Source organism: Stegastes partitus, unplaced genomic scaffold (assembly GCF_000690725.1).
Source record: "Stegastes partitus isolate 25-593 unplaced genomic scaffold, Stegastes_partitus-1.0.2 Scaffold442, whole genome shotgun sequence".
Lineage (NCBI taxonomy): Eukaryota > Metazoa > Chordata > Actinopteri > Pomacentridae > Stegastes > Stegastes partitus.
The window spans coordinates 384693-404356 of NW_007578173.1; the positions used below are offsets into that span (position 1 = coordinate 384693).

At 40.4% G+C, this 19664-nt stretch overlaps 3 protein-coding genes across 3 annotated transcripts; 2 read left to right on the top strand and 1 right to left on the bottom strand.

The window, feature by feature from the left end:
- The first annotated feature begins 2270 nt into the window (after positions 1-2270).
- LOC103360465 (uncharacterized) lies at positions 2271-10689 on the top strand. Its single transcript, XM_008286220.1, has 5 exons — positions 2271-2481; positions 4232-4482; positions 5414-6022; positions 8687-9034; positions 9202-10689. Exons 1-5 carry the CDS (start codon positions 2271-2273, stop codon positions 9805-9807), a joined length of 2025 nt encoding a protein of 674 aa, XP_008284442.1. The 3' UTR covers positions 9808-10689.
- Positions 10690-11722: 1033 nt separating this feature from the next.
- On the top strand, positions 11723-13275 carry LOC103360461 (endonuclease domain-containing 1 protein-like). The gene is made up of 2 exons (XM_008286216.1): positions 11723-12167; positions 12549-13275. Exons 1-2 carry the CDS (start codon positions 11844-11846, stop codon positions 13128-13130), a joined length of 906 nt encoding a protein of 301 aa, XP_008284438.1. The 5' UTR covers positions 11723-11843; the 3' UTR covers positions 13131-13275.
- Positions 13276-13693: 418 nt separating this feature from the next.
- On the bottom strand, positions 13694-14672 carry ufsp1 (UFM1-specific peptidase 1). Its single transcript, XM_008286217.1, has one exon. It carries the CDS (start codon positions 14601-14603, stop codon positions 13869-13871), a length of 735 nt encoding a protein of 244 aa, XP_008284439.1. The 5' UTR covers positions 14604-14672; the 3' UTR covers positions 13694-13868.
- Positions 14673-19664: the final 4992 nt, after the last annotated feature.

Sequence of the window (19664 nt, forward strand, 5' to 3'; positions counted from 1 at the left end):
ACAATATTAACGTCACAAATAAAATTAAAGCAAAATAGTTCCATAAAAAAATCAACTCTAACTTTACATTTACATTTAACTGGGATGTTTTAATCAGAATAAATAGAAAGTAAAAGTGGTGAATATGAACTGGATTTAAAATGTAAGTTGTAGTTTCTCAAAATGACCACTAGAGGGAATCAAACACATCATTTATTTATTTATTTATTTGTATCTTTGACGACTGAACGGCTGCAGAAAACTACCAGAGAACATTTTATAGGACTGAAACTTCATTTTCTTAGAGAGCATTCATATTGAATGCACAAGATTTACCCTGGAATGTATGAACTACAAATGCTTTTTAGTAATCTACAAAGAGAAAATACATGAATACAAAAAAAAAACATTAAAAACAGGAGATGATAGATCAAGCATTGACATCTACTCATATTGTTTGTGTGCAATGTGAAGGCGTTAGTTACAATTAAGTGTAAAATCTGCACTTGTCACAATGAAATTAGGTGTAAAACCCATATTTCTAATTTTACTTGAATGTACCTGTAATGTTCTTTTTATGTCTTTTCCTTTTTATGTGTTCTTTTTGCACAATGTGAAGATAATTACGAAGTGTATGCTCCCTGGTTCCACTGTTCTCATGAAATAAAAAAAGAGTGATATAAAAATTGAAAATGTTGAAGTAGCAATAGGGACAAGGACATTCTGACTTCATGCGTGGAAGGTCTTTGATGTTGTAAATACGATATGCAATAGAAATTGTAATAAGTTGCTTCATTGAATCAAATAAAACTAACATTTACACCCTAAAAAAAGCAGAAAAAGGCTTAAAAAGAGCAAAGATCTGAAATTGGGATAAATTTTAGTTTATACACAACAGCTGTTTATCTGCTCAAAGAAATTACGGCCAAACTGAAGTCACACATCATATTTTGATGAACGAAATATTCAAGTTAAAAATCCTCATCGATATGCATTGTGTAATTTATTGAGAACCAAATAACCTTAAGACCGTCAGTGGAAACCAAAATCATCAACCCACTGATGGCTGGATTCAAAATGCCGAAAATAAGGAAAATCCTAGGCTGATCCAACTTGTGTGAATTTCATCACGACAGCTCATAATGTGGCTCATTAGTGGCTCACAGTTATGCTGCTGCATTTCTGGTTGCAGGGTTCTACTCTGTAGTCATGTGCTGGTGCACGCGTTTGGATCAGAATCTGGATCCAAAGACAAGGCCTTCCTGAGCCATTAATGGCGTCCTGTCTCTCCATCTATCAGAGTGAAGTGACTGGAGATATGTGTTTGGTTTGTGCTGTTCTCTCACCATTTGCTAGTGGATGTGGTTTGTTTTTGTTTTTTTTTTAAAGGCCAAATCTGCTCTTTTTGCCAACACCATAAGAATCAGAACCATTATTAGAGGGGTGGTGGTTTGCTGATTGAGAGAGACAGTTGAAACCAGAAGTTTACATACGCTGTGTAAAAAAGACATACAACATTTTTTTCTCTCACTATCTGACATTAAATCAGACTAAACGTTTTCTGTGTTAGGTCAGTTAGGATTACCAAAATTATTTCTATTTGCAAAATGCAAGAATAATGAGAGAGATTTTTTTAGAATTTTTTTTTTTTACTACTTTCTTTTACATACATTTCCTTAGTACTTGGTAGCATTGCCTTTAAAAGGTATGACTTGGGTCAAATGTTTTGGTATCCTTCCACAAGCTTCTCACAACAGTTTGATAGAGTATTGGCCCATTCTTCCTGATAGAACTGGTGTAAGTGAGTCAGGTTTATAAGCTGCCTTGCTCGCACACGTCTTTTCAGCTCTGCCCACAAATTTTTTCACAGGATTGAGATCAGGGCTTTGTGATGGTCACTCCAAAACATTGACTTTGTTGTCCTCGAGCCACTTTCTAACTAATTTGGCGGTATGCTCAGGGTCATCGTCCATTTGGAAGACCCATTTGCACCCAAGCTTTAACTTCCTGGCTAATGTCTGGGGATGTTGCTTCAATATTTCCACATAATCTTCTTTCCTCATGATGCCATCTATTTTGTAAAGAGCACCAGTCCCTCCTGCACCAAAACATCCCCACAAAATGAATACAAAAAGGTTTGTTAAGATTGCTTATTTAGTAAAAGCCCTAAATCTCAGGAGGAGAAGCAAAAAGGGTCCTACGCATGAACTTTTCCTCATACAGGGCACCACCTACATCATGAAGCACCTGAAGGGACCCCCCGAGCTGATCACCAAGAGAACATTCTCCTCATGTACATCTCCTCTGATGACAATGTAGTGGCAGTTCCTCTTTCTAGAGTCTTTGAGGAAGTGGGTGTTCCTCCTTTGCTCTCTGATGGTAAAGAAGCTCTTGCCGAGGAGGATGACAGTGTAGGGATCCCTCCTTTCTCCTCTGAGGACAGGTTTGAAGACGATACGGAGGACGATGAGGAGACAGATGATAGTGATGACTCGTCAGATGGTGATAAGTTTTCTGACTGAGCCAGTGATGACTCTGAGAGCCCGTTATCTGAGAAAAGAGATGAGTCTGATAGGGAGGACGTGTTTTACAGCGGCGAGGCAAGGCTTGTTTTATTCATGTATTTCATGTTCTTACTGCTTGTTAATTACTAAAAGGTAAGGTAATAAATACATTCACAAGAAAGTTCAACCCCTTAGTGTATCTGTAAGACTTTAAAGCAGGTTTAAACCTATAAAACTATTTTTCTGTTATCCTCTGTGGCAATGATGCAAACTGTATTGTATTATCATTATTTAAATATGCAATATGTCAGCAACTCTTGCTCACTTTTCATACCTTTAAAGTTACCAGATATTAATCTGATTATTTCATACAAGTCAATGTAATTGAAAGTGCTTTATAAATTACTGAGAAACTCAAAGAATGGGAAGAAGTGATTAAGGGGCATTAGCAGTGCATGTTGGAACTGCAGATATAAACAGTCCAACTAGCATGACTATTACAACTGACATTCCCAGTAACAGTCACTCCTACCTGTGTCTTCGTCAATGGACATGGAGTTGTAGTGACTCAAAATGAGCACAAGAGGGAAACAAATACTCTTCCATTTGCCTATCTGATTATGTTTTGTAACTTTGATGGTTCAATAACTACTGAAAACATCCATCCATCCATCCATCCATCCATTATCTATACACCGCTTAATCCTCACTAGGGTCACGGGGGGCTGGAGTCTATCCCAGCCGACTTCGGGCAAAGGCAGGGGACACCCTGGACAGGTCGCCAGTCTATCACAGGGCTACACTTAGAGACAGACAACCAAGCACACTCACATTCACACCTACGGACAATTTAGAATCACCAATTAACCTCAACATGTTTTTGGACTGTGGGAGGAAGCCGGAGAACCCGGAGAGAACCCGTGCTGCACGGGCTACTGAAAACAACACAGAAAAAATATATAGGTTTGTAGTGATACAGATGCAGATTTTACACACAGCACCTCATAATCTGCTAGCATTCAGGCACATAGTTCAGGCCTGAGATCAGAATGACAGAATTGTGACGGTGTGTCTAAAGTTTTACTGGTTCAACAGGATTACTAATTATGGAGGGTAACCCGAAAAAAATAGAGCCAGAGTTACAACTTTAAAAAGAGATTAGATCCTGAGAAATCCAAGAACTCCTTGGACTCCCCATCAACAAAATGTATGTCCCAAGAAAAAACAAAATATGTATATAGCCCTATAACCCCCATATAGTTTCTACTGCCACAGATGGTTCAACACAGCAGGGTCTTATGTTGCAAAGGCAAGATATAGATTCGAACGTATGTGCACTAGTTCATTGCATTAAATGAGAAAAACGCAATGAGAACAGAAGTAATTATGTTAGTAAATGAACACAGTCTAATAGATACTGGTGTGGAGATGCATGACTGCACAGAAATTGTTTGCTCAGATAAGTAAACTACTCAGCCAGTAGATCCACACTGAGTCACTGCTGATTTGCATGCTCAGTCTGTTTCCAACTGCCAGCATACTGTACTAGACTCATGAGGGCAATACGAATACAGGATGAGACATTCAATAGAGCAAGCCTCATGATGGAATTTCTTCATTCATATCAACGTGTGAAAGGCATGTCAAGCATGTATGGTAAGGAAAAATACCAGTTGGTTTTTCCAGCTGCATCAGGTGTGTGAGGATGCATCTGTTGGGCACCTGCATCCTGTCCTTCTCTCTACTAGCGGTGCCCCACCTGGTGAGCACCACCGTGTCAAGCAACTTCAAAGACTGCAGCCATTTTTTCTACATGCAGACACCACCTGCAGGGATCAGAGGGACGAGCCTGAAGAGGATCTGCCAGAAGTATGCTGACAAACTGCGCTACGCCACATTGTATGACAGCAGTCGCCGTCTGCCTCTGTACTCAGCCTACATCTTTAAGAAGTCTGATGGGAAGAGGAGGATGGACACACCCTGGATGTATGAGCCTCAGGTAGAGAGAGCAGCACAGTTTGTGAATATTTTTGCACAATCATGACATAATGTCCAACAATGTTAGCTATTGTAAAAACTCTGCTAGTATATTACTTGTGTTGCCTTTGTGGTGATGCTCGATCAGGATGATTGTTACTAAATACCCAACAGCACAAACTTAAGAAGTGTACACACTCATTTGCTTTCTTGCTGTTAGATTTGACATCACCTCGATGTGTGAATATGTAGCAACCAGTTTGCATAGCTTCCAAAATTATTTGGGCCCATAATGACCCAAATGCAAGAAATAACTCAGGCCAAATACGGTGTTAATGATGCTCCGACAAGAAGTCTGATCAAAGTCTGGGAACTGAATCTGAGCCAGGTCTGTATTTTGCCCAAAATTTGGTTCACATGGTCCATAATCTTTCCGAATGTGCCAAATCTCAACCAAAAATGGCCCAAATCCACACATCCAAGTGTGTCAATATTAGTCTTAATCAGCTTGCTCCACCGGCTCCCTGGATGACAATTGAACACGTTGATCCTAGGGTGACATAATCCGTCTTGTAGCACTGTTAAAATTGACTAACTGACCATACAGAAATTAAAGTAGCAACATTTTCATCTCACTTTCAGCAAGAACACAAATAAGCATTTTTCTGAAAATTATGAATCCCTTTAAGCTTTAAAAATGTTACAAGGACCATTTTTTCAAAATCATCACGACTTCGTTAAGAAAATTCAAAACTATCTGCCTAAACACAAACTTGCAGCTGCAAAAATAAGCGCTAGCTGGAATTTGTTGAATGGAATCCTATGGCAAGCTGAAACTACCTTTGTGGCCGTTCATCTTAAGTTTTTAAGGCACTGGTTTAAGTGTTTTGGCTTGGAATGTGGAATTCTCAAAATGATAAACACCACATTTCTTTGATTTTGTTTCCCTACAGTTGGTTTCTGATGATGACAGTGGTAACATGCGGGAAATTCCCCTGAGTGAAGACACACCTCCTCTGATCGAGGATAGCCAGGCTGTGCTGGAGGACTACACGGATGCTGTAGAATATAAACGTGGTCCGCTAAATCCTGATCTGCACCAAGCAGAGCCAGATGACAAATCTTCCACCTATACCCTGACCAACGTAGTTCCAATGATCAGCGACTTTCTGCACATCTCTTGGAACCCCTACTTGGATATCATCCGCCGTCGCCTCAACAACTTCTGCCATGGCAGAGCTTTCATGGTAACAGGGGTGACTGTTTCAGGGGCCACCATCCAGCGAGATAAGAGGGACCGCCTGACAATCCCAAAACACCTATGGCTGGCATACTGCTGTCCATGGTTTGACCGTAACTCACCATATGAAGTGAGGTTTATGTTCCCTAGTTATGGGGGCTACGCACTGAATGGACAGACTGGTCACAGTGTGGTGGAAGTACCTCTAAAGACTCTGGAGAGTTATCTGAAGAGTCAGGCAGCCATAGACAGTGACATGACTATTTTCTACAAGGGCTGTGTGTCAGAAAACCCATTAAAGAAGAAAAGGAGCGACCTGAGTGTTTCAGCATGAAGGGACATCTTGAACAGGATGAAGCAGTTTTTGCAATGTGACAGGGTGCATAAAGTAACATCCACCAACATCCTCAAGGTCTCCCAAGAGAACATTGAATTGTACTATGTACTGTATGCCTACGCACACAAATCAAGCTCCACTGTATAGGTACAGTGCCTATAAAAAGCATTCACCTCCCTTTGAAGTCATTCCCTTTTATTGCTTTTTTTTAACATGAAATAATCAATAAGGCTTTTTTGACAAGAGGCTACCCCCCCAAAAAAGACATGTCAAAGTGAAATCAGAGTCCTATATAGTCATGTCAATCAATTTAAAATACAATGACAAGTAAAATGAATGATTGCATAAGTTCCTACCCCATCAAGCCAATATTTTGTAGATGCACATAGCTGCTGGTGACAGTAACTGTTAATCAAGACCAGTATTTGAAACCGATATACATTAAATGTTGTATTTTAACAGTATTTCATAGCAGGGAACATGTCATTCATAACGAGCCTCTTTCATGAAAAAGGGCTACAATAGCTGAATGATAGAAATAGAAGTGATTGTGTCAGAGCATCACGGGATGCTAGGACGCTCTCCTTTGTTTACTGTGAGATTGAGAACCGTCTTCTGCAGTTATGTCTGCTTTTCTTTTCTATTTTCCTGTTCTTTTGCTGTTCTATTGCCTTTATTGCTCACTGAGTCTCATATCTACAATTATCATTTGTTATTGTTTTGCAGACACTGTTTCAGGGAAATCAAATTAATAATTATTATTAAAATAATTTAATTCTCCTATAATGAGTTGTAAGTTGCATTTTTTTAGATGTTCATTTCAAATGTAGGACTAAAAATCAAATTAGCAACTACTAAGAAGTTTATATGACAACAAATTAAAAGCTAAATACAGTCATGAAAGTCTTGATAAGATGCCACTGTTGTAGTTTTAGCAAATACAATGTGGAGCCAGCTAAACTGTGACCAGCACCAGTCAGACTGGGCAGACATACTCTGAACAATGTTTGCCTAGATATAGATTTTTCGAACATTCTAAGCTCTTTATTTTTGGCTACATATCTTCTGAGGTTCTGGATATGTAAAACTGGATTAAATACTATGGGTCGTATGACACTGTGTCAATGACAGCTGATTGACTGCATCTAAACATTTAGCCAGCCAAATGCTAGCCCATTTTTGACTCCTCTACGTCTTATAAACTCAAGAATAGGTTCATATTATTTGTAGTTTATTGCCTCAGTGCTACAGCAAACTTTTAAAATGTTATTGCTGTCCTGTGGAATTAGCTGTTGGCTTCGTCTTTAGGACACCTACACTGCATTTGAATGTATTCTCCTCTACATTCATAGGAACCAGTTCAAATGTTGCATAACCCCGTCCCCTCACTGCCAGCTGCTTCCAGAGTCACTACCCAGAATGAGCGGTCCAATGCGTCCGTTGACTTTCTGGTGCTGCTTCTGCAAACTGTAAAATGTCTCAGCCACAAGCAAAACACATCAAATGTTCTGTTGTTGACTGCAAGAGTGAACACAAGAGTCTTCATGCACTCCCTCCATCCGAGGAACTGAAGAACCAGTAGATTACTTTTATTATTGATGGCAAATCACCATGATAATATGAAACCCCGTAAGTATGCTGTGCAGCAATTGCAGCTAATGTTACCTTTAGTTTTAATCATGTACCTACAGGTCAGAGGTCTGTGGAAATTGTAACACTAAGGGACACTCCGAAATGGTGCAACAACCAATTGCGAAACAATAATCAAGAATTGGATGGGTTACTGTGTTTTCATATCAGCTGGTGTGCATCAGTGCAACCTAAACTCACCTGTGTCAGCACTTTACATCGGTTGTCGCCTTTCCTACTCTCTGTGCTCACTTATACTGCACTTTAATACAGCTGAATTCCCAATAAAGCTGTTTCTCATTTGCATATTTCTGTTTCTGCTGTGAAATAATGGAACACGGATTAAATAGTGACTGAAGTGCAACCCATTCAGACTACATGTTGAGTAACCGTCATGTCCTAGCCAGTTCCAGAGCTGCAGCTCTCCACTGCTGAACGACTGATTTTATAACCACAACATTGTCTAAGAAACTCACCATAAACAGCAATAGTACAGCCACATTTAAAGCTACAAACATTAAAACAGCCCATTTAGTACAGGGCTCCAGCAGGAGGTTGTACAGTCATAGTAAAATGAACTAACTTTGCAGTACTGAAAAACTGAAAGACACATTCTGGGGAGTAATTTGCTGAAAAATGTCACAAAATGGGACCTTTAAATGAATGAGTGAAGTGTTTCACTATGCTTGCAATTCAGCATTACACACAGCAGCCTTCAAAAACCCTCAGAACTTTAGAGTTGTATGTAAAATTTGAGGACTGCTTGGCCTGAGTTGATCGTTTTACAGAGGTAAGATGGCCTTTTTCTACCTTCTTCCCCATGAATAGGAAACATACTGAAGCATTTGCTATTGGCTATTTAGTTCCCATGTTCCTTTTGCTGTGGGTGGAGCTGCTGAGGTGTAAGAAGTCCATTGCTTTGCATACTGAGTCCTGATTACAGAGAGAGCAGAGTGTGACACCTGTGTGAGCTTTTTTTAACTGAGCTCCACCGACAGATACGGAGACAATTATTTGTAGAAGACCTTAGAAGTATACCTGAAAAGCCTGAGTGACATCAGACACCTCGTAACTATGGCATTTTGGGTACAGATAGGATTCCTGCTTGTCAGTATAATGTCAATAGCAGTAAGAGGGAGAGTGGAAAAAGAGCTGTCTCCAGAGTGCAGAGAATTCCTCTACAGGGGAACACCACCAACAGGACTGGAACACCACTCCCTCCAGTTCATTTGCCAGCGTTACAACAAGAAGCCACGCTACGTGACTCTGTACAACACTAAGGACCATATACCTATCTACTCTGCCTACACCTTTAAACGCTCAGATGGGGAGAAATGTGTGGATGTCCCATGGATGTATGAACCTCAGGTAAAGAAATTTGATGCATTTGCACATGTGCAGCATCCAGAATCGTTGAAATTCTGTACTGTAACATTTTAATTCTTTTGCAAATGCTTCATTTTATGCAGATGTTGTGTAATCATATTTAGACCTGCTCATTCTGTCATTTGCCCCGGGTCTGTCTTTCTGCACAGCTATCCACACCATCTGATACAGATGAGATGCAGCCTTTTCCACGTGGTTACATGCACATGAATTTTGAAGACGCCCAAGCTGTTCTGGATGATTATACGAATGCCATCCTTTACGAACGGGGCACCCTCAACCCGGACGAGCATCAGGATGAACCTGACGACAAGGCCTCCACCTACACCCTCACAAATGTCGTACCCATGGTGCCCGGCTTCAACAACGGAGTCTGGAACAAACAGGAGCACATCATCCGCAAACGACTCAACAACTACTGCCATGGAATAGCTTACGTTGTCACCGGTGTCATCACCTCGGGTAAGATGATCAGCCGGGAAAACATGAAACGCATTGCGGTTCCCACCTACGTGTGGTCGGCTTATTGCTGTGTTGACTACGATCACAACACACCTTATAATGAGCGCTTCAGGCTCCCATCTTTTGCTCACTATGGACTCAATGAGGAAGACAACAACGGGGTGGTGGAAATGTCTGTCCAGAAGCTTGAAGAGTTCCTCAAGAAGACCACCTTTGTAAACCAGAACTTTCAGATCTTTGTAGATGACTGTGTCCCACCAGCATCCAGTAGAATTGAACAGAGAAATATTTAGGTATAAGGTAGCTAGCTATGTGTCTATGTAAGAATAAAAGCCCAGATGTTACTGATATCACTAAAAATAGTGTTCAAGTGAACCATGACAGTGAGAAGTGAGCCAGCATGCATAACACCAGGATCCATAAACTAAAGCACCTAAATGGAAATGAGCCATAATTTATTTTATTATCTACATCTGGGCATTTTCCACTGTGGCACAGCAACATGTCTGCTGTGAAAAAGGTACAGAACCTACAGACTATTTTCACTGGAGACATTTTGATATGCCAAAGCAGGAAAAGCTTAGGTAAAACAAATTTCATTGCAGTGACTCAGTTTCAGAAAGGAACAGTTTATGATCTCTCAGAACTGGGTCATGAGATGTGCAGACGTTGGAAATTAAGAGTGTTTTCTAGTTATTCAGAACAACCAGATTGGAAGGTGGAGTAAAAAAGTTGACCATCACAGTTCCTTGCAGGATAGAACTTGTTTGTCTTGTGCTTGTTCTCTCCTCCTCTTCCCCGACAAGCGTTTTCTTAAACTTGTCAGGATGGCATTGTAAATTGTTTGTAACATCTTGCCTAGTAAAATAAAGATTAAATGGAAAAAAAAATCAAAAATCAAAACAACAGTTGCATGCACAGTGCGACAACTGTATAATTGGCCTATTTTGAATGAGATTGTTTTTAATGTTATCAGTTACACCTGTGTCTTTCCTGGTAAGACATGTCCAAATGCCTGCTGTGAAAAAGGTCAACCGGAAGTGCACTGTTGCAAAAATGGGGGGAAAAAGTCCGCTAATATAACATTCAGTGTCTAGTCACACTTACAATGTAACAAAAATGTACCTTCTTTGTCTGTTTCGCAGTAAAAAAATATATCTAAATATTACATGAAACTGTCTCTGACGCTTTATTTCTGACATTGAAAAAAAAAAAACGTATACTTAATTCTCACAGAAACTCGTAAGCAGATTTCCATATGAAATCAACAATAAAGTATTAAAACAAATTTTTTTTAAATGGGCTTCTCTGTATTGATTTCATTTGTCTGTTTTCCACAACTGAAATGTGCAAGTTGTTCTATAGTGGTTCGAACCTCTTTTAGGGCTGTTTTTGGGGAAGAAAAAGTGTTGATTCCAGGGTCACTTAGTGGTCCTGAAAAACTGCTTTGTGGGTGTTAAAGCTGACAGGTTAACTCGGAGGAAACAAGTGCCATTTTTCTGCCCTCAGTAGCAGTAGCCACCTTCAAACCTTAACATACAAGCTAACATAACAAATCGTCATTGATGTATTTCCTACATGGTCATAGAACTGGCCGCACAGAACTAAGAACAGAACTGAGAGTCAACAGTTGTAGCTGTAGATGGCTTCATAATAAGAGAAACAGAACGGGCAGAGTATGGGGCCATTCCTGTAAACATATGCGCCACCTTGCATCTCCTTTACGTTCCTGCAATGGAAATCTGACTAATGTTTTCACCTTTAATTTCTATCACATCTATGTTTTTTCATTGTGTGAAGCTTGAAATTTGTGGCCATTTTGGTGTATAAGATCTATAAAATACAAGTATGCATATTATGGCAAGAGAGAGCTTTAAGATGGTCTGTAGAAATTCTATACTTGTCTTTTTCCCCGTCAAAGTAAAAAGAAGACGTGTGGACTTTCTGTTCTCTGACAAATATCTCACTTTTACTCTTGGAATTAAAGAAATCAAAAAGAAAACCCCTGAACGCAAATATGCCATCACGACGAGTGCACAACATCAGGTCGGTGCCATTTTTTCCTTTTCTGTTCACACTGATAAAATACTCTCAACGACTGATAACATTCACGGCTTTTGACTAGCTGCTACGACACTTGTGACGATTTGAATAAATGGAAAAGACTATACAATGGGAGATCAGTTTGCTTGAAGGTCAGAAGGGAAATGTTGAAGGCGATAGAGCCGGGACAGAGGCTGCAGTTGTTACACAGCAGTGGAAGAATCACAAGCAGGAGCAGAGAGGTTTAAAACGGACATAAAAAGACTGAGAAACTAGAGCTGCAGTGATGATTCCTACATCTGCAAACTGTGCTTTACCCCTGGCAGCTGTTCTGACTGTGCTGACCTCTGTGTTGCTACTCGAGGCCGAGGCTGGAGTGGTTGGAGACTTCAACCATGTGGAGCGCTGCAAGGACTCTCTGTACATGGGCACTCCACCACGAGGATACCTCAGCAACTCGTTTAGGAAGATCTGCCAGAAGTATGAGGACAAACCCCGGTACGTCACGCTGTACGACTCCCATAGACACGTCCCCATCTACTCTGCCTACACGTTCAAGAAGTCTGACGGGGAGAAGAAGGTGGACTTTCCTTGGATGTTTGAGCCTCAGGTGAGTGCGAATGCTAGTATAGAGTCACTAAAAGTCAATCAAAATCCAATGGGCGCCTGTGCACAAAGTTATCTTGCATTGCAACATGTCACAGTTTCATAATTTACTACATCTAGTTGTATGCATTCATCAAGAGTGTCCATCTTTGGACACACATTACAAATATCAATACATTTCATATTTAGACACCTATAAGCAGTTTAAAGAGTTGGAGCAACTATGCTACTGTTGCTAAGCGTGCAAGCATGAGATAAGCTACTTTATTTCTGTGAATGGTATTTCAGTGAGCTAGTGTTGACTTTACCACTTAGTACATAGTTATGCATTTTATTAAATTTTTTTGCAATACTGTGCCTGTTTCTTCTCTCTCTCCTTCTACAGTTGGCTTCAGAAAAGAGCAGCAGCAACATGGAGCCCTTCCCCCAGTCTCCAAGCATGCATATGAACTTTGAGGACACCCAGGCCGTCCTGGAGGACTATGCCGACGTGGTTCAGTACGAACGCGGCCAACTCAATCCCGACGAGCATCAGGCCGACCCTCTGGACAAAGCCTCCACCTACAGCTTGACCAATGTGGTACCTCAGATCAGGGAGTTCAATTTGGGTCCCTGGGCCGAACACCAGGACCTCATCCGCAAACGCCTCAACAACTACTGCAGAGGCAAAGCCTTTGTGGTCACTGGAGTCACCACTTCAGGCCACACGATCCGTCGCAACAACCTGGACCGGGTGGCTGTACCAGAGTACATGTGGTCAGCCTACTGCTGCACCGAATTTGACCAGAATGCACCATACTTTGTGCGTTACAAGTTCCCTGTATTTGGAGCTTATGGGCTGAATGACCGCATCAACAACCACATGGTGGAAGTTCCTCTAAAAAACCTGGAGAAATTCCTCAAGGGGAGACTGGATGTAGACAAGAACTTCCAGATTTTCTATAATGATTGTGTGCCAGACAGCTGAGGAAGAGTTGAAGGTGTGTCAGAGATTCAGCACTTGATTGTAGAAAGGTTTGAGTTACTTGCAGTTTGAATTTGCATGGAAATAAGATGTGCTAATGTGTGTCAAATTAGATGATACATTGCAAGAAATAAAAATGTGAAATTGAGTCTCTCCTTTCTTGATTCATCTTTGGGTCTGAAAAATCTCAAGAATGATTTTTTAAAAAGTTAGTCATAATATTCCAAAAACTGAAGCAGACATCTGCAAATTGCTTTTGTATAAACAACAGTAGAAAATAAACAAACCAAAAAAGCAGAGAGTACAGATTTTCACACGTGCGATGCTAAAGTCACAGAATTATTGGCATTTTTGATAAATTCACATAATATTCACAGCATTGACAGTATAAAGCATTGCAACTGCTTTCACTGAAACATTTATGCCCTAATTATGTCTAATCTAGAATTTTAATTATGAAACTTCATTTGCATGTGCAGATCACAGTCAGAGTCGGATATCACTCATGATCGTCTGATGTGATCTCCGCAGAGATTTCAATTGAGGTATAAAGAAGTCACAGCACATAACTTCAATGATTCTGTTCTTTAATGAGTTCAGCCACAGGATGGCACTGCAGCTCCTTTTCAAACACACATTCTGACAATGTAAAACACAGACATTAAGACATTTTGTATCTAAATGACAAAATCCCACAATTCCCTCTAATAATTTTAGAGACCTGAAACAAAAATTGATCTGTCAAATTCCTTTTTTGGCAGTCTGAGGCATACACAGATTATAAAACGAAGACTGATCCAGAGATGATACTCGTTTCCAAGCCACCCACCCTCGTCTCTGCAGCTCCGCCTTCTCCAGCTGACATCCATAGTAGTGAGGGTCAACCACAAGCAGGTAGCTCCCCTTGTCCCCAGTCCACACCCCGAATATCCCCTTAGAGGAGTTGTCCCTGTCTCCTCCCATCATGACTGGAGATCCATGCTTCTCAAAGTGCTGATGGAGCTCCTCCACTGCAACTTTCTCCAGCTCAACCCCTCCACCTCTCACATGCACCAGCTTACAGGGGACGTCATAGAAATAATCAAGAACCAGGGAGGCTTCAAATGTTCCGATCCACTCTTTGGAGCCTGAGAAGGAGCCTGGCTTGTCCCCCATTGTAACCAAGGCTTCCTGGATCTCTGGGAGGCTTGGTGCAGGCCTGTGTTGGTTCCAGTTAAGGCAAAGCCAGGATGCCATAGTTTGAATGGTGCGATAACCACATCCCCAACCTCTGTCATCACAGCCATCACAGCCATAATGAAAGTACTGATAGTCTCCTGTTATCTGGGAGCATTTCATATGACCTGAGGCTGGATTAGGAAGCCCGGTGTGTACGTTCTTTAAACAGGGTTGGATCTTGTGCACAATCTCCCTCTCTTCTGCTCCTCTTCCTCCCCAGTCAATTGTCCCCTCAGAGGCGTCGACCTTTTTATCCATTTTTACAACATGTTTCTACAAACCCCACAGTTCAACCTACTATGAATTCAAACACTTCCCAGCTGTTTTCAACACGGATAACTCACCCGACGGCCATCTGGTGTAACTTCAATAACAGTCCTGACGGTGCACTTGCAGTACACACTCAGTTCCGTTTTAGCATTAATCCCGGTGATGCCTTCAGGAGCTTTTTCAAACGCTTTAATTCGTGGAGATAAAATGAGATAAAGCTGCAGTTATAATGTGCGCACTTTGTTGTTGTTGTTTTAGTATAGAGTTAAGCCTACAGTGAATTTTTATTTGGCCAGTAAGGTTCTTTTAGTTGGAAATGACACAAACAGGTGATCAAAGATGGTAAAGATAATGTGTTAGAGATCTTGGGGGTGGTCATGTTTTTTTTCTCGACATTTTTATAAAAACAAAAAACTGCCCCAAATGATTTATCTCAGAAATCAATGGTAAAACAAAGCAAAATAAATAAATAAATCATAATAATTAAAAGTAAACCTGGAATCGTTAAAAATATATCATTAACATCCCTCACACAATGTCTTACTGTCGTCGGAAATTTGTTTATGTAATTTCCATCTAGAAGAAACATATTGGGCCAATACAAAAAATATATATTTAATCAAACTTTGGTATTTGATAAATCATTTTGAACTCGTGAAGTCACTGTAAATCAGAGATATTTCTGAACTACAACGTTTTTGTTAGTCTTTGAAGGCAACACAGCCGCTTCAAGCGCACGAGAGCCCAATAATAACACACCTGTGCTAATTAATTAGCCGCTAGCTTGTTTTGTTTTTTCTTCAATAATGGCCTCCCTGATAAAATATTGGGAAGTCGTCTCCCTTTCCATCCTATTTCTGTCCTTGTGTTGTGTTTCTTTTGCTAAAGACAATGACGTGGGAACTCGGGAAGGTCTTGAAATACAATGCGGAGAAGTCAAAATGAGAATAACCGTGAAGCGACAGTTTTTCCAAGAGAGAGGTGTTCCGTTCAAACCCGAGTATCTTCGACTTGGAGGAAACGTGACGCAGAAGGACTCCTGCGGACCGAAGGGACCGATGTCTGACGGTGAAATGGTCATCTCCGCTGGGCTGCAAGACTGTGGGACCGAGTCCAAAGTAAGAAAAGAAACTGGAGAAGAGCTTGGCCAATGTTTGACTTATGTTAAAAGAGTTTCAAACCAACTACCAGACATGAAACGCTTTGCTAGTACCGAAGCTCAAACTGGGCTAAATTTAAATTGAAGCTAAGGAAGCTTCATTGCATTCATGTGCCTAATTTATCCTGATGTTATATTGTATCTATACAGCACTAAAATAATTGTTGAGGTTACAAAAATTGAGCCTAAGATACATTTAAGTGCAAAATTATTCCTACCTGCACCAACATTTATTAATCGTGATATTTTGGTTTTTTTTGACCAGCAGGTTTCTTCTGGCTAATAATGACATAAACAAAAGACTATTAGTATTACAGATATTAAATTCTAGTTATTTTTGTTTTACCAAAAATGTCCTGTTCAATTATTCATATCCCTAAAAATGGTCTCAGATCAAAACAAACAAACAAAAACAGCTTCTATCCGATTCTACATGGTCCTGGTAATTTCTACCATTTTCTACACAACGTTCTAATACATGCATATAAGCTGCAGTAGTTCTCTCGTCAGTTACTAGTTAATTGCAGGTCATGACTAAAACCTAACACCTGGGTGAGCACCCTTGTAGGGTCCATCATTAAGCCAGAGTTTTGCATTGTGGCTCCTTACAAGACAATGAAGGGATATAAACTTATATCCAACTATGTTCACATACCAGTGACCACAGTGCAAAGCATCATCAAAAAGTACAAAGAATTCCACACTGTGAAGATCCTAAAGGGCACGTTAAGAGGCAGAAATGTCAGTGCAAGAAGATCAACACCAAGACTAGACCATCCTGATGAATCTGAGTGTCTCCAGACCCAACATCTCAAAGCAGACACTCCAGCAGACAGTACTCAAGGCTGGTCTACCAAGGAGCAAGGTCACCTGGACAAAGAAGAACGTTTTTGGTCATTAGTTCTGTGTTCAGGTAAGATGAGAATGAGTTATTTGGACACAGAAATACAGTTTTTGTTTGGCAAAACATCAGATCACCATCTATATGGTAAAACATGACGGTGGGAATGTGATGCTGTGGGAGTGTCTTTCAGCCAGTGGACCAGACGACCTTATCAAAGTAAATTGCATCATGAGAAAAGACGAGTATATTAAGACTCTGGAGGAAAATGTAACACAGCTTGCTTGTTAGCAAGTATAAGGACTGTTTGATTGCTGTTGTGACACACCTAGGCTTTGCCATTGATTATGGAGATGAGGTATAAATAATTTTGAGCACAAGGTTTTTTGTAAAAATGTCATAAAACACAGAAAATGTTAAAAATGTATCATTAATCTCTCTAATACAATGCCTTCCCATCTTTTGGTAGGACATTGTGGTCAAAAAACATTAACTAGAAATCATAATTTTGGTCATGGACATGAATAATTTTGGGCTTAACTCCATGTGCTGTAAGATATCCTGATCAAGATAGGCCTTTTTTCAGCAGATATTTCAGGAAGACCACCAGTACTGAAATTTCCGTCACTCTAAATATCAAGTACTGCAACATTACAGCAGGCCTGCCATGAAAAACACCTGCTACTGGATCTACTGAACTTCACAGTGATTTATTAAAACCCCATTAGATCATGCACCAAATCCCTTTAGATCAGCTACTTCAGGGTTTTTACAATCTCACAAAAATCCAGTTGAGTAGTAACTTATTCAGATGTGGTAACAAGGTGGGTAGGAAACTAAAGTCCAATTAAAAGAAAAGAAAATTGTAAAACTAGTTTCTTTTTTAGCCTCAAAACTGAAATATGATGGAGTGCAATTAAGCTAAGTATTTTGTGAGGTTAAATACATGTTTTAATTCATTCCTTTGTGATCACTCAATTCCAGGTTCATGGTGAGTGGCTTGTGTATTCCAACCAACTGCACCTGCTTCCTGTTGTGCTTCCTACTTCTACAGGCAGTATCATAGTTAAAGGGGCAACTACTGTCATACCTGTTGAGTGTCACTTTAAGAGGTAAGGCTGATGCCATAATATTGGAGCCGAGTCAAAGGGTTGTAATGGGCTGTAATCAATACTTAGTAACTGTACTGTACCTGGGCCTTATTTTTGTGTGCGTACAGAAAGCAGAAAGTCAATGCAGGACCGTTATCCCCAACCTGGGTACCGATGACATCCACAATCAGTGTTTTTGGCTTTCTGCGCTTCTCCCTACGCTTCATGACAGGTGAAACTACCATGTTGTTGAATGTAAACTGCATCAGTGGATGACTTCTCTGTGGTAATTTTGTTTCTCCATATTAAACTGAGATTGAAAAACATGTCCGTCTGTTTCTATTCAGATGGATGTACCTCTCGGCGTAGTCCCTTAGTGTACCAGCAGGGGGAAGCAGTGTTTTTGGAGGCCAGCGTGGAGGCCCCGCTGCACCCTCCCCTCACTATATATGTCGACTCTTGTGTGGCTACACTGAAGCCTGACCCTCTCTCCTTGCCAAGCTACAACTTTCTCACCAAGCATGGGTCAGTATTTCCTCCATTCCTCGGTGCAATACACAAAATATACATTACAACAACACCACAGTTCTTAATGTAAGGATTCAAATTTCAGATCAAATCTAACAAATGGCTCCTCACAGCTAAGTTTGGTTATGTTTCAACATTTATCTGACTAGTTTGGACACATTATTTCTAATTCTGATGCAGTTCATGAGGACTATTCATCATCAATACTCCTTCATTGCAGATGTCTTATGGACAGTGTACTGCCAGGCTCTTCATCTCAATTCCTCCCAAGGGAGCAAAATAACAGACTATGCTTCAGCATCCAAGCCTTCCGCTTTAACCAGAAGCCTGGGGAGCAGGTAAAAACACATAACTGAACAGGAGCTGGTTCAATACTTTCTGAATGTGTTTGTCAAGCATTTCACTTCTTGTTCAAATGTTACTGTTGCATGGAACCCTGGATCAAATGTGGTTTAATAATTTTGCTTTTCTAGATGTTCATCAGCTGCCATCTTAAGGCAACTCTGACGCAAAACCCACATAGCCACCTTGATAAAGCCTGCTTCTTCCACAGACCCTCATTTAGGTTGGGTTGCTTACTAATAAACCTCCAGTTTTAAATCGTCATTCAACATTTAAATGTGTATATTTTTAAGCTGGGGCTTCCCAGCTGAGATATATTATCAGGATGCTTCTCTGTCATTCAGCTGGCGAGCCACAGAAGGAGACAGTTCTCTGTGTGAATGCTGTGACTCTGCTGACTGCTTTGGAGTGACTGCAGAGAACAACAGTGGCCACAGTGGAACCACAACTCAACCAGAGACAGGTTACTCAGCCTTCTACAAACAAATGCAACCTACACAGTGTTTTAGGTTGTTTTCACCAGTTGTGCTGAATACAAATGACGATGACTAAATTATTATTATGTAAATGTTTTTGACAGAAAAGCTGGAAGTTTACAAGACAGTTGGGCCGCTTTACACCCTGAAACGCTCCCTTTGGAGTGGCCGTCTGATAGTCAATCACTGAAGAGCCCTTCTCCAGCTTTACAATTAGGTGGGTGCAAGGACTGTCACTGTTAAAATAATGCATCCATCACATAATATCTTTCTCATCACTCACAGAGACAAATGTATATTTGGAAGCCATAAGTAGCAAGTTGTATCACTGACTCTACTGATTTATTCTTGGAGGCATCTACAAAACTCAGTGAAAGTCTTGAAATATGGAACTTATTTTTTGATTACCTTCAACCCAAGAGGCTGTTTGCAGCTGTCATTTTCAATAGCTGTCAAAAACTCTCTGTACACCACTGCTGACAACAGACAGACAATGTTGGTAGAAGAGATGATGTTGTCAGACTATTCAGAATACCTACTTTAAATAAACCTATGCAAGGAGAAGCTTGTCCTCTCTGGCAAAAGACATATATACATATATATATATATATA